Source organism: Poecile atricapillus, chromosome Z (genome assembly GCF_030490865.1).
Source record: "Poecile atricapillus isolate bPoeAtr1 chromosome Z, bPoeAtr1.hap1, whole genome shotgun sequence".
Classification (NCBI taxonomy): domain Eukaryota; kingdom Metazoa; phylum Chordata; class Aves; order Passeriformes; family Paridae; genus Poecile; species Poecile atricapillus.
In genome coordinates this window covers 37,608,203-37,623,911 of record NC_081289.1, presented here as the reverse complement: position 1 = coordinate 37,623,911, position 15,709 = coordinate 37,608,203, and the positions used below count along the sequence as shown (strand labels likewise).

At 40.0% G+C, this 15,709-nt stretch overlaps 1 protein-coding gene across 1 annotated transcript in view; it reads left to right on the top strand.

The window, feature by feature from the left end:
- LOC131573767 (synaptotagmin-1-like) overlaps positions 1-15,709 on the top strand; it is a 333,607-nt gene that overhangs the window by 237,129 nt on the left and 80,769 nt on the right. The window contains exon 5 of the mRNA XM_058827998.1: positions 12,434-12,618. Coding sequence (XP_058683981.1) covers positions 12,434-12,618 — 185 coding nt within the window. The remainder of the gene's footprint in view (positions 1-12,433; positions 12,619-15,709) is intronic.

Below are 15,709 nucleotides of genomic sequence, written 5' to 3'. Positions count from 1 at the left end.
AGTGTCCCTTGGAAAAATGCGCACATACAATCATGACCAGCCTTGCTTAGTTCTGCTGTGGTGAGCCAAGCCATCCTGAGGTGGAATAGCTCAGTAGCAGCTCCAGCACCCTGCTCTCCCTCTTTCTATGATTGATACATGGTCTGAGCTCTTGCCTGTGTATGGGGCACCTCAGGCACTGCTGGCCATGCACCAAGACCATGATCACCTGGCAGTCTTAGTAGATTTAAAAGGACACCGAACCAAAAAAGTGCATCTTATTAAGGATCCCCAGGAATATATGTGTTGCCAATTGTACTGGCAACAGTGGCACCTAAGTATTATAGGACCAATGACGGTATTACATACAGCCTACAAACAAAAATGATGAACTGTGTTGATGTTTCAGTCATGGTGACTGGGGACAGGAAATTTAATCTCACACTGAAAGTTCAGTGTGAAAGTGCTTGCCATACAACCATTTATGCAAAAAAGCAGACAAGACTATATAGTCTTGTCTGGGGCAAACTACAAGTGCTTCAATAGTACAATCAGCTTAGGCACTTATTTTGGAGGGTCCTGGCAAAGAGAGACACTTCGTTTCCTGTGTCCTTTGTTTCAGGGCCCATCCATAGCCATAAGCTTGGCCATTGGTGAGATGTGAAGCTGCCAAGCTCTCTGGGTGGATTCCCTTCAGAAAGAGGGCATTCATGCCCTAGGTGGACAGGATCCTAGGAGGAGCTTGTTGAGAAGATAGAAGGGCCATTTAGCAAGGGTCACGCACAGGGGAGCTCCGTGATGTGCTTGGATACGCTGGATCCGGCAGTGGGCATGTCTGGTGCATTCTTGTAGGCTGATGGTTGGGAAGGGCACAGCTCTTGTGGGCAGTCAGACCAAGATGGGCATATGCCCACACACAGGCTTGGGCCCTTTCACTGAAAAGCCTCTTAGGCAGGATTGTTCTTTTTTTTGATCTGTGTGCAGTGACTGATCTGGTGAGGCATTTTTTCTGAGTCAGTGCCTGTAGGCACTACCCACATACAAAGGAATGTCTGTTAATAATGATAATATTTAATGAAAGAATCTTGTTCAAAGTTTTACCTGTATATTTAAAATAACAGATCAAAAAATGCAGATATTTGGTTGATTTTACTGGGCGTACACTACTGCCCAGCAAAAGAAATAAGCTTTTTGAGAGATATTCCTGTCACAGAAAGAAATATGGCTTCTTATATGGTCAATTGCTGCCTACATACTGCAATTGTATTAACATAATTCTCTCTGGAAGAAGGAGATTGGTTTTGCTTTTCTCCTTGATTGTTTTTATAATTGATTTATCAGTACTACAGCCATGCAATTAATTTTTGGTAAATCATTCTGGACTCTGAAGATATGAAAAAGGCCCTCAGCCTATTAAAAATTGGTCTTTCTCACTGTTTATTATACTTAAGTATGTGAATGCTTCCTGTTGAACCAATTTGAAAAAAAGAAAAACACCAACAAAGGCTTTTATGTCTGAAAGTATTAATAAATTTTTGAAATTATTTGTTCCCTAAATCCTTAACTGCAGAATACATCTGTTTCTTTAATGAGCAGAGGGCATGTGCAATGCAATGCATATCTATATCTATATATATATATTACATTCTAGGCTGCAGAAGAGTCTTTTTAATCTTTATCTTACCTTTCAGATGTAGAAAAAAGCAAGTTCATCACAGGCCTTTTCAAGGGCTGGATAAAAACAGACGTAAGAACCTGCTTAGTATCTGTTCAAAGTCAATACTATAGCTCTCCTGGTCTGTGTAATGGATAGAAGCAAAAGATAAGATTCCCTTTTCCTAAAGGAAAGGCTGTCATACCTTTATGGGAGAGAGTGTGATTGTTTACAAAATAGAAGTACTTTACATTTTAAGTATTTTTACATTTGACCTGATTTCACATGGAGAGGCTGTAAATTTCAGTGAGACTTTCACCAGTTTTTTTAATGAGGTGGGAAATTGAAATCTGAACTGGCAACAAAGCTAAGGAACAGCAGACCTGTTTCACTGGGTAGCTTCATCAGTTTGGTGTGTAAGAGGAGGGAATTCTGTTTACTTTGTGGTATTCTATAATCCAGTGCTACATCAGAGTGTATGGATTCTAGTTACAGTATTGCTTGCTGGATAATAAAATGGCAATCAGGAAAGAAAAAAAGATTGTTTCTAAAGCTTCAGGTAAGAAGTAGATCCTCAAGTCAGGGCAGAGGGATGGAGGTGTTCCAGGCACTGAAACAGACATTTCCCTACAGCCCATGGTGCAGCTCATGGTGAGGTAGGATATCACCCTGCAGCCCGTGGAGATCCACAGGAATGCAGAGATCCACCTGCAGCCCATGGAGGACCCCACACTGGAGCAGGTGAAGACCTAAAGGAGTTTGGGACCCTATGGGAAGCCTGGACTTCAAGAGGCTCCTCGCAGGAGCTGTGCCCAGTGGGGAATGAAGCCCCCAGTGAGCAGGTTTGCTGGCAGGACTGGTGACCCCGTGGAGGAGCCACACCAGAGCAGTGTGTTCCTGAAGGACTGCACCCTGAGGGAAGGCGCTACACTGGAGCCGGTTGTGAACTGCGGTCCATGGGAAGCACACTTGTTGGAGAAGGTTGTGGAGGACTGTCTCCCATGGCAGGGACCCCACCCTGAAGCAAGGGAAAAATGTGCAAACCCCCTTCTCTGTCCCCCTGCATTGTTGAGGAGGAGGTAGAGAATGTTAGGAGAAAAGTTGATCCCAGGAAGAAGGGAGGGGTGAAGGGAAGGTGTTTTAATATTTGGTTTTATTCCCATACCTTACTAAATTAAGCTAATTTCCCCAAGCTGAGTCTGTTTTGCAACAGTAATGAGTGAGTGGTCTTTCCATGTCCTTATCTCGACGCAGGACTTTTGGTGGTATTTACTTTCCTCTGCCCAGCTAAGGAGGGATAGAGCAGCTTTGGCAGACACCTAGAATCTATCCAGGATTAATGCACCACAGTAGCAGAGCATGACAAATGAAATTAAAGTCTGTTTGTGCTACAGATCTTTAATGATAAAATTAAGTTTTAAGATCCCAAAGGCTTCTGCAAGGCTGGAACATTTTCAGAGCAAGACATGTCATTATCTTCTCTGTGGCACAGTAACTACCCTACAGGTAGTAACTGTTTCACACCAAGGTAGGAAGTGCCTCCTTCCTGTCCTTCAAGCATCACTCTTTTGTATGAAGCATCCATGCAGAAAATCTGAAAGTGGTCCTCTGACTTGCTGCTTGGGAAGAAGCAGAGAGCAGCAGGTGCCCTAAGGGCTGAGCAAGGCTCCTGGCACTGCAGTAATTGAGGTGCCAGTGAGATGTGTTGGAAAGATTACAACCTTAAGGGGCCTGATGCTAGGATGCAGGGCACCTCTGATGTGTGTGGTTCTGCTGTCTTAATGGCACACAGTGCTGATGATTTGGTGTGCTGAAGGGGTTTGTTCTGGCAGTGAGTTTGTGCTGCCTCTGTGCTACCAGGGCCCTAAGCAGTGTTTATGCACCCCAGGGTGGTACTGGGGGTGCCACCTCTGGTGGTATCCAAGGTTGCCATTGCAGCCCAGGCCTTTGCTTGCACCATGTGCACGACATCCTCCAGGCCTTAGCTCCCTATACTTGTGGGTGGGTGCCTAGGACCCGCAGGTGACATGAACTTTGCTGCTCCGATGCTCCCACACTGTTTTCTGTGTTCTAACCAAAGTACTTTTATTTTGTGTGTATGAGTGTCTCCACCTGGGAAGTTCAGATACCTACCTCCTTTATTAGACACTTTGTGATCTACTGGTGAAAATTGCTATATATGAACTGTTTCTATTTGAGAGCTTTGAAGTTAATATTAAATATCAGAAAGAAATGAAACTGGTTCTTACTTTCACTGAAAAATTGATGTACTACTCCAATGTTTGTTATCTTTTAATAGTAGCTATTGTCCTTTAAATCCTAAGTCATTGTGTAATAGCATCCTGTGTTAAGACTGTATGTGTTAAAAGAACATTGGCAAACACAGTTTCTGTAAGCTCATCTTGTCAGAATTCACAAAACTGTTCCTCTTTTGAAGGACTTTACCCCTGCATAGTATTTTATTAAAAGGTATGCAAATTAGCTCTTTATTCCTAGGCAATGGAGTTCATACTTCATGTGGGAATTTATAATATTCATATGTAGTATGCATGATTAATTCTAGAATGCAAGAAATGTGATTCCACTTTCAAATATTGAAATACATTACTGACTCTCATGTTCACAGGGCAGACCAGGAAAATCTCATACAATCTATCCAAATGTTCAAAAATTGAAAAAGAGTATGTAATACCAGTGTTCTTTGCATACAGTGAAATCAAAGATGTATAGGCAAGAAAGAATAAACAAGAAAATCAAACATACATAAGCATAATTCATTTTTCCTATCAGTTGCATTATTTTTGAGGCTTATTCTCTTGATTTTTGAGTCCTGGGATTGATATGACTGGAATATTTTGTCCCTTTGAAACTTCCAGTTCCAAGTCAGATTTTTTTTACTGTTCTTTTTTCCTGCAGTCTATCCATTGAGGTTAGAGGTGCAATCAATATATTGTGGATATCACAAGAAAAGTGAAAGATATTTTTGATGCCTTGAGAGGGTACCTAGAACAGAGGCTAGACAGCATTAAAGGAATAAAATAGGTATTTGTTAAAAAGGCCTTCAAAGGATACGTAAGCAGTACAAGGGCCTGGCCGAGGCCCTACCCAAGATGGACGACGGGTCATGAGTTTTCACACTTTTATAAGTTCTGGTTCATTTACATGTTTGGGTTAATTGTCCAGTTACAGCTTCAGGTTATGAAGTCCCATCCTCCCAAACTGCTCTCCTCAATTCACTGTTCATACTTTTTTGGCCTAAAGCTGCAATGGTTCTCAGGCTGAAAAGGATTGTCTTGTCTAACTACACTGTGAGAGGAACTTGCTAACACTTTGTATGAAGTTCAGAGTTATGTATGAATGCAATACAGAATCTGGAAGATATGAAAACTGAAAATTAAGGCATCATTTTAACCACAGAACAGAATTGCTCACATGATGGAAAGCAGTCATCTCAGACTTCTACATATTTGTTTGTCATAGTTGAATATGAACCTCATGGATTATTTTGTCCCTTTTCAAGGAAGTATTTGGCCTTAACTGTTGTTAGTACATAAAGTTTTTGAAAAATATTCAGCAAACCTCTTTGGCTTCGAGGTATGGTTGCAGGCTCCAGCCTTTTTTATCTTTCCCAGCTGCTCAGAGTGCTCCAGCACTGTCTCTGGCAATTTTCTAGATCCTGAACTCATTTTTTAATTCTAAAAGTTTTATGGCAACAGACATATGAACCTATAAGAGTCATCATTCTAAAAATATTATCTCACAGAATCACAGAATAAACTAGGTTGGAAAAGACCTTTGAGATCACTGACTCTGACCTGTGACCCAACATTACCTTATCAGCTAAACCATGGCACGGAGTGCCTCATCAAGTCTTTTTTAAATACCTCCAGGGATGGTGACTCAACCACCTCCCTGTGCAGCCCATTCCAATGCTCAACCACTCTTTCTGTAAGAATTTTTTTCCAATATCTAGCCTAAACTTCCCCTGGTGCAGCTTAAGGCTGTATCATGTCATCCTGTCACTGGTCACCTGGGAGAAGAGACTGACCCTCGCTCGGCTACAACCACCCTACTGGATTATTAGAAAATACCTTTCACCAAAGTCATTCCTTTCCCTACACTCTTTTCTGTATGAAGTGACCTAGAGGTTTTGCTGGATAAGGGGACTGTTTCATTTGTCATGCTGGCCAGCATTACAGTCATTCCCAAGGGACATGCTATGCAGCAGGACACTGGGCTGCTGGTTCCTCCTCTGGGTCACTGTGTTCCAGATGTGGTGTATCATCTGTCATAGAGGGCAGTGGAAGAAATTTCTGTATTTGCTGGAGCAGGCAGGAGGGCTGAGAGCTGTGAAAGGGTAGGAGGAGAGCTGACATCCCTGCAGAAGCATGGCACTGCTGGGAAGGGCAGCCAGGTGCCAGAGACCACAGGAGGGACCTTGCTGAGGAGCCATGTGGCCACCAAAGAGGTGGTGCCTTGGCTGAGCTGAGAGAGCAGCCCCAAGCAGCAGTGACAGAGCCGGCAGAGCCCAGGGCTGTGCTAAAGCTCTTCTGCTCTTACTCTCTCACAGTCTCATTTGGACTGGGGGTGGAGGGGGGGAATGTGGAGGTTAACACAGGAACTGTTTTCATTGTGATACTTATACAGATGAAACCTGACATTTAAGCTTGACAGCCTTTGCAGTCTCTCTGAGCTACTTCCTTCAAGTAGGAGACATCTCAGCAGCTTTACTTCCTCTCTGGCTGCTTCATCATCCTGTCTCACCTGGACTCTCCCATCTTGCTTTCTTTTGCTTTCTCCCCTAAGTGTTTCCAGAGACAAGGGGCAGAGACTGAGCAGTGAGGAACTGGGGGAGAGAGGGAGAAAAACACATTAAAAAGGGAGGGAGGAACAACACAGACAAATGGTTGTGCTTTGCAGGAAGAAGATACCATGTTGGGTAATTGTATTTTACTTTGACAGAACATATCGCATGCTGTAAAAGGTGAATTAGTACCAGCAGAAATGAACATAAATGACCTGTAAATTACAATAGTAGGTGTGGGTTTGCCCTCAGGTAAATATCTTAGTTCTTTTATGCATTTTGACTTCCAGATTTTGAGCATACAGTAGGCACATCATATTCTCAAACAGCCCAAGCACCTTGGCTAAATTTGTAGCTGTATCAAGGATTACTGTTAAATTCAGTGTGGGTTTATTGGCAAAGAATGGAATGTTTGGTCAGAGAAATTTTACATAATTTTGCATGATAATGTCTAAAAAGCTATAGGCAGGGGTATATTCAGCCAGTGAACTCACCTGATCAGTGCACTTCCACGGGCTGATTTTTTTTGTGGGGATCTTTCACTGTCAGAACATACATCTTACAGCAGAGTTAAGTAATTTCTTAACTTCTTAAGTAACTTCAGTAACTTCTATAAGCTATTCACAGAGAGAGTCTTATGCAACTGCACATGCTCAAAAAATAAAGGGGAGAAATACGAGCCTGAGTGCATTCATTAAGTTATTCAGTAATGGTTCTTTCTAGTGATGGGTCAAAGGTAGCAGCATGAACTTCAACCAGAAAAAAAAAATTGCAGTAGATTGCAGTAAAAAAAGAAAGTATAAGTAATATTTTGCAAACATGCTATTGAAACAAGAAGTCACACATTAGAGTGTCTGGGGTGGAAATGTAGCTGTATAAGCCTGAATGCTAGTATTTAAACCATCAGTATATGCAAGTGTGTATTTTCGGTTTTTGTCTTTCATAAGTCACTTTACTATGTATCAGCATTTTCTTTTCTTTGCGTTGATCACCTTTGTATTCCTTCTGCTGTGGTAGTGGTATCTTTTACCTGGGTCCTTGCTTTCAGGACATTTTCTATAACTAGCTCCTAATGAATGGCAAATTGATTTCCAGAGCACAATCTGTAGGGAATTTCTATACAGAAAGTCTGAATAAAGCTATATATGGAATTTGCTCCCTGATTAGAAGCTGTAAGTGCAAAAAGCTAAAATCAAGCTACGGTTTAATAAACTAAAACTGCCAGTGCACCCATGTTCAGGCTACCAGAGCTTTAGATTACAGCAATGTGCTTCACATACAGCTATTTGGCAGTTGCAGCTTTCTGTTAAGCATCATGCACCCTCTGAAACATAGATTATTAGTATTTATCAATTCCAACATGCTATGGGCCTCTTTTTCAGAATGATATGGAAGCTGCCATCATCTGATTGTCCTTTGCTGTCACAGTCTAAATGGAGCTGCTTATTTGGGAATTTTTGGTGAACAGTGGTTTTGGTATGGGAGTCTTCACTTTTTAATTCAGCTCTTCTCTTCAATTCTTCATTGACCTTCCCTGTATTTGTGTTCTAAGTTCGTAAAGTTTCCTCTGACATTGCACTCAGAAAGGGAAGAAAATCATTAGGATTAAGGATTTTATTCTCTTTCCCAGACTGCAGCACTTTGATGCTGTTTCACATTTTGTGACTTCCCCCTTAAAGTCATTCCTCTGCAGCCAAATGTCCTCCAAGGCATTTGATAATTTTAGATCATCTAGCGGAAATGTCAGTTTTAGACCCAAGGCCTGTACCTCTCCAAGTATTTTGTGTAAAGCCAAATAAGGATGTCTTTATATAAAGGACAAAATTTGTAGCTCTTAAATTGAATAACTCAGTAATACATCCTTCCCTTTGAATCTAGCATGCTCAGAGAATCAAGATTTCATGACAGGTTGTGACACAAGCTAGTGCAGCTCAGTAGAAGCAAGTCAGTGAAATGCAGCAGTCAGTCCTGAGGACTCGAGGTTTGTAGGGGCAGTGCTTTGAATTAGGCTTGCTTTCATGGGCAAATTGCCTTTTGCATCACTAGGAGACCTCTGGGAACATATATTCCCACTCTGTCTATTGTGCCCTTACAGATCGCTGCAGAACACGAGTACAAGCATGATCTATGGGTATGGTCTGGAGATAAAACTTGTAAACAGACTCCTTAGCCCAAACTAAAATGATAAGAGCATCACAGCTGCTTTATTTGTGAAATCTATCAAGTGCATCGAATGACTCACAATATGCACACAACTCTGGCTGGCATTAGTAGAAGGAAGCAACAGAGAGGGATAAGAGAGGTCACATTTAGTTGCATCTGTGTCTGACTGTTGTTCAATATGAGTGAAGTATACAAAATTGGTACCCAAAAATGCCTTGATTCGGCACATTTCTAGAGCTTACTCATTTCAGTGCCCTGCTATTGCCCAGGAGTAAGCCATGTGTTTCTTTATCTCTACACTCTCCTTTTACAAATAGGCTTCGTTCCTGCATTTCTGACTGAAGTCCTAGAGCATACTCTGGATTGGATCAATAACACTAATTCAAGACCTTATTTACTAACTGCTACTCAGCAAATCCCCCCTTATAGATTTGTCTTTAAGAGCTTTGTAGAATCACCAAATCACGTAGACATTCATGACAGCTTCTTCAAAATAAGTATTCTGTATTTTCCCAGAGGAGTAGAACAAAGAAAATAGCACTGAAACACCAGAAAGTTTACACACATATTAATTATCCTTTAACCAATAGCTTTTGCTTGGTTGGGTAAGTATTGCTTGATTCAAAGCACCCCCTTGTGCAGGCAGTCGGTAACACAAGCTGTACAAGAAGCTTCTGGCTCCCTGACACCTTTATCCCTGGGTCAAGATCTGCATTTTCCAGGTCACCCACCCTGATTCATCTGCCACAGAGGTGTTTTGTTCAATGGTTCATGGCCAGAGACCATGTCCTGAGGTTTCAAAATGCTGAGCCTGGTCAAACTGGTATCATATGGATGGAGGTACTCTTCAAACTGTAGGTTCCCACTGTTGTCCACTGGTAAAATATAATTCTATGAAAATCTGGTGTAAGCATGGCTAAAGTCCAACTTAAATTAATCAGTATGGATCTTCAAAATGAGCCACTGCATAAACAGAAATTTCTTATGCTGTTGATAAGATTTTTATAGATACTAGTAACCATTGGTAAACAGCAGCCTGAAAAATAAAAGGCTGCAGACTTGAGTCTTCTAAATTGGCTAGTGACTTCAGTCTCTCCACCTGGAGATAATTTCATAGAAAAGTAGCTTTTGAGACCTTATCTTTTTTTGAATTTAAGGCTCCTCTGGCAACATCATAAACTGGGGAGCACAGGCAGAAAAACTGGAAAGCCTGGGAAATTTGTCAATATTACATAAAATTATTAACATTTTAAAATATTTGCATCATGCTTTTGAAAGGAAACAAACATCTCTTCAAAGCCAATGATAACTGTATGTTTCACCTGTCTTAAATCTATTATTTACATCCATTGATTGTCTGTCGACAAATGCTCAAATGAGCCATTTCCTTGACAGAGATAGTACACTTCTATTGGGAAAAATAATCCATTCCTTTTTCTTTTTTCAAGCTTGAATTTTGCAGTGGTTTTGTAAATGTCCAGATTTTGTGCCATCCCAATTTTTTTACTTTAGTCCTTATGCTTTTTTTAATAAAAAAAGGAAGCATATTTTCTCTGAAGAGATAAGTAAAGAATTCTGCATAACTCTTGGTGTCCCAGATATTAATTCAATGATCATTTAATTGCATCATAAGAGCTATTGGGTGAGATTAAATTACAAACAGATGAGAGCAGACAACACATGTAAAAAAAGAAGCTGAGGTATCTGCAAGTGTTTCAAATGTTCCCCAAGGTACCCTACATTGTTCATGCTCCAGAGAACCAAGGCAGCAGTGCCAGACTACCACCTGATACAACACTTTCAGCACAAAGGCACTTGAATTTACTACCTACACAAGCTTTTTAATCTGCAGGATGCATATGTGTTTATGCTATTAATGCCTACATTCCCAGTCTCCTCAACCCATTGATTCTCACAGTTTACCTGCACTTGATGTGTTCCTCTTCACTTAACTCACAGAGTGGCATCCTGCTGGCAGAACCCCACCCTATATTCTTGCTGCTCCCCCTATTCCTGCTTCAGGCACTGCTGACAAATCAGTGAAACAAAAAGCTGATAAATTTGAGCACATCATTAATTTCCTTTTGATATAACTCCTGTGCATTATCTTAGATACAGTGTTAGGTAAATGCAGTTTCAGGTGCTAAGTGTCTAACAGACAAAGTATACATGGGAAGTTTAGAATTTGAATAGAGCACATAGTTCTTGTGAAAGATGATGGGTTTACATTTCTGAGTGCTGGGTGAAAAAATGTAGAACAGTCAGTTGTGCTACAAAATGGTACTACACCAGTTTTGAAGACAAAATTAAGTACTAATGCATGAAATACAGATTTTAAGTTGTGATAAATGCAGATCTAATGCAGCTTTAACTGCAGACTTGCTGCTGCTGACTTCATAAAATACATCCCATAAACATCTGTTAATCTGTTCACCATTTGTCTCTTACCATTCATTTAGTAATCAGTTCTCATTTGTTCTACATATGGTATAGCTTTCCTTTTATAGCAGCTGCATTTAATGAACAATTGGAGGCACAAAAATATTACAGAAATTATTGTTTAACTATTCTCTAGCATTTTTATCTGTCATTAGGGTTGTTTGAATAAAAGTTAGAAAAGAAGTTCATTAAACACAGAGTAAGGAAGGTGTAGATGTTCTGTCATCTTCCTGAACTGGTAATTTGTAGTGGAAGTTCCAGTGACTATGCTTTGCACTCCTCTTAGCTCCTTTAGGCAATTAATTTTCTCTATTTATACTGTCCATTCCATTTTGTGATTCACTGACGTCAACATGTCAAATTTGATTCACTTTTTGGCTTTGCTCTGTAGCTCTGTATCATATTAGAGACCTTTAGGTAATGCACTGAGTATCTTGCAGACCAACTGAGTGCATTTCAAGATTTTTAGAAAATTATAGGTTACATGATTTAAAATTTTGTCAGGTGTTCTGCTTAAATGTGGAAATCAGTGGTCATTAAAGCTGATTTGTGTGAAGATAATTGCCTTCTGGAGTACTTGTGTTTAAGTATCATCTTAATTGTTTTTTTCCAAAAATTCTGATCTTTAACAGGAACATTTTGTGCTAGTAAGTGTTCTCTCTTATTTATTCATGCTTCAGCCATGTCCTGCATCCTGAACTTCATGAAAAAATGTAACAATCTTTTGTTTATAGGAGAGTACAGGTGAGAATATAGCTGCGTGCTGAAATTTTGCTAGTGTTAAGGGCGTGATGCCAAATAGAGCAAATGCCTGTGGATTGGACAGCCCTTTGTCCTTGGTCAGACTTCACTGGTGACCTTGACCTGCAGCTATTGCGAGGAATCTGCGAATCTGTCAAGTGCAGCAGTGGGCAGAGGAAAAGGGCTGTTCATTAGAACTGACTGCTTGGATCAGATACCATTCCAGGAAAGGGAAATTTCCAGTCAGTTCCACCCGATTCAGCCACAATGCCAGGTGGGTTGGGGAGATAATTAAAGAAAGAAACAAGTAATTGCTTAAATTTGCTGAGCATTTTACAGATTGCACAGTGTAAATATTTTGGATATACTGTTTTCAGATGGTTGATGAATCAAAATAGCTGCAAGTTTGATATGTGACGCCAGACTTGTATATAGATAGATGTGTTAAGTTGGCATTGTATGGGCAAATGCTCAGTTGGGAGAAATATGTAAATGATGACAGGATATTTTAGAAAGGATCTCAGGTATTTCTGCAAGGAATTTTCATTGAAAAACGGCTTTCTCTTTAGTGAGAGAAATGTGCTTGTTTCTGCATTTAACCATACTAACAGTTTACCACCTTCTTTTTGTCTGTGTGTCTTTTTCTCTTCCAGTGCCACCTTGGGCCTTAATAGCCATAGCCATAGTTGCAGTCCTATTAATCCTCACCTGCTGCTTTTGTCTCTGTAAGAAATGCTTGTTCAAAAAGAAGAACAAGAAGAAGGGAAAGGAGAAGGGAGGGAAGAATGCTATTAACATGAAAGATGTTAAAGATTTAGGGAAAAGCATGAAGGACCAGGTAAAGTACCTCTCTGTTTCCTGAACTTCTGGGTTGCATTTGAAGGTTCCTGTTTGATGTGGCTAGAAAAAGCTGTGCTTGTTGTCTCAGTAGTGGCTCTCTGAAGAGTGGACTGATTGACAGCATCTTCTTAGTGATATCACAAGGGATAAACCTGGGTGTGGCATCACTGATGAAGCAGCCAGCCAATTTCATTGCTCTGCTAAAAAAACATGAGCAGGCATATAATGACTCATCCTTAAGGGGCGATTTTATCAAGGGTATCCTGCTTGCTTCAAAACCAGAGCAACTATGCAATTTTCACCATACTTTTTTCAAGACCTAGTACAGTGTTTGTATATTTTACTAACAGTATTTCTGAGATTACATGATAAAGAAAAGTAGTTGTGAACTCTAAATCTCTTTTTACACAAAAGTTCAGCTGAGAAGGAAACAATAGTATAGAGACAAAAATGAGAGTCAGAAACAAGGGGAAATAATGAAAAAGGAAAACCACAGGGACATTCAATACAGTGATGTTTGGAGAATTCATTTTGTGCTAGAGAAGAGCAGATTAAAGATAATAGGCCATACTGGGAGCTGTAAGGCAGCTGAGTAACTTGGAGAAGAAGATTAATATCATGTCCTTTGAGAGCAGCATCATTTTCATAAGGGCAGAAAATCTTGTCCTTCAGATCTGCTTGGTGGAAGAGAAGCAGAGGTTGCAGGGCTTACTACTAAGGGCCACAGACTCTACCAACACCTTCCTGAGAGAAAACAAAGCTTTTTATTCATGGGATTTTAGTATTGCCCTTCGTGGAGCAAACTGTTGGGAATAAGCAGCAGAATGACGAAATAAACATGAAGTATCTGTTTGTCCTCAAAGCTCAGAAATTTCCCAAACTAAAAAGACAAAGAGCTTTTTCAAGGAGGATTGAAGAAATTTAGAAATTGCTTTGCAAACCCTTGTAAGTAGGAGCAAATAATTTTACAGATATTGCCTAGTCAAGTCTGCATTCCCAGGACTCCTGGGGAAGTTGAGCTACAGCAACAGGAGGGATTACCCACTCAAAAAGAGAGGATAAAAGCATGTTGAGGAATAAAATGATTCCACCATTTGGGATCTAGTATAGAAGAAAGCTGAGCTGAGGGCAGGTTGATCAGAAATACAAGTCAGAGCTGGGAACCCAAGAACTAGGGCCAGCTGGTCAGGAACAGGATACAAGAAGAGAATCTTAAAGCACGGTAGCTAAAGCACGTGGACCAATACAGAAGAAGTGCTGAAATGGCACTGCTCAGTGATGGAACAGCCACCAGTGTGGCTCATGAGCCCATCTTAAGAGTCCTGGAACAGGTTAGCATGCTTTTGCAGGCAATTAGGGTTTAGTAGAAGAGCAACATGGGGAGAGTGGGTGAGGAAGCCTTACAAATCTGATGATGAGCTGCAATAGATCACATGAGAGGAGTCAGAAAGGAGCTCAGGTAAGGGGAGGAAAAGTATGGATAAGTGTAGAGCTATCCAAGACACTTCAAGTTTCAGTTTCAGAGACAAGAAGATAAAAGCCAGTGCTGGAGACCCTTACATCCCCATTGCAAGTGGAGTACTTCAAATACTGCACTGGTGCACAGTTTGAGCCTTGGTTCCTCCTGGAGATACAATGCTTCGTGTGCCACACCGGTGTATTGGAGTAACACCAACACAAGACAAATTCATACCTGAGAAAAGCATCCTCAGTACACAAAATCACTAATGGAGATGGAGGGATTCCAAGGTTAGAAAGATTAGTAAGACTGAGCTCAAAAAACACTAGAGCAGAAATTAGGAATTCTCCCTTGAAGAAGATATGCTGGTGTTTTTTTTCTCCCTATGATGAATGTGAAATGAACCCCTCTTAAAGCACTTTGATTTAGAATTAATCCCTGTATTTGATGTATAGACTTTGTTCTGAGCTTTTATTGCTAAGATATTGTGAGATATTTGCCCCTCAATGTATGGAAAATCAGATCATCAGTTGTTGGGTTATCCTAGGCTACTGTTAGCTAGCTCCTCCCATTGAACCCAGAATAATTTGAAAGAACTGCTTTGATAATGCTGATGGAAAAATTTCTTGAGAACTTCGTTATGTCCTGCTAATGATAATAAGCCTAATACATTGTCATAGGATAAATAATGTGCAATTTGTTGATTGATATTTATGTGGAATTTGTTCCATATCATGTAAGACCTTTGTTGTATTTACAATGTATTATTAAGTGTTTTTAATTATATTCATTAGGACCTGGATAAATGACCATGGATTCTTGGAAAATAAGTATTTGTAATGCAAAATTACATATTTTATTGAGTTCCATTTGTATCTTTTTAATGAGAAAATTTGATAAAAAGCTGAATCCTGCATCTTTTGTCTACAAAAAGAGCTGAGACTTTGAAACGTTGCACAGATAGGTATTTTAAGATGATTCCATTAAAAATAATTGGTATAGTTATTTAAACTTACATTTGCCTGGATATTTTGGGATTTAACTGGCATGTTTTGTTTTGCACAGTTAAACCTAAGGAGGGTAGATTCACAATTGATGTAAATGTCAGACCTTTAATAAGCAGATCACCAACTCTCCAGCCACCTCTCCTCACTGTCTGGGATTTCAAACCCAGGCTAAGAGGTTCTTATATTAGCACCTTAAATTCATTTCTAGCAGTCTGACAGTGTGCAGATTTTAGTTCCTTGGCATTCAATAACTTTTGCCAGCTTGATTCCTAATGCAACATTTTGGCTGTCATTTTTTCTGTATGACGTGTTTTTTATTCTAACAGTTAATCTTGACTTATCAGTGCAGGTTTTAATACACGTAGCTGAACTCAAGGCAATGCTAAATGTAGCATATTTCAGTTAAGAGAATTGAAGCACTTTTGAGGCTCTGGCATAAAACAGAAAGGGGAATAATAAGAATGCCTTTTAGCTCTTCAAGGAAGCAAAATGTTAAATAAGTAATTGAAGAGTAAGATGTAAATTTAATGCCATTATAAAGGGCAGCATACAATAGTAATGTTGTCAAAAACTGAAAAACCTACTTCAGTCATTGTTAGGCCTGATCCTGCAAGTGCTAATTA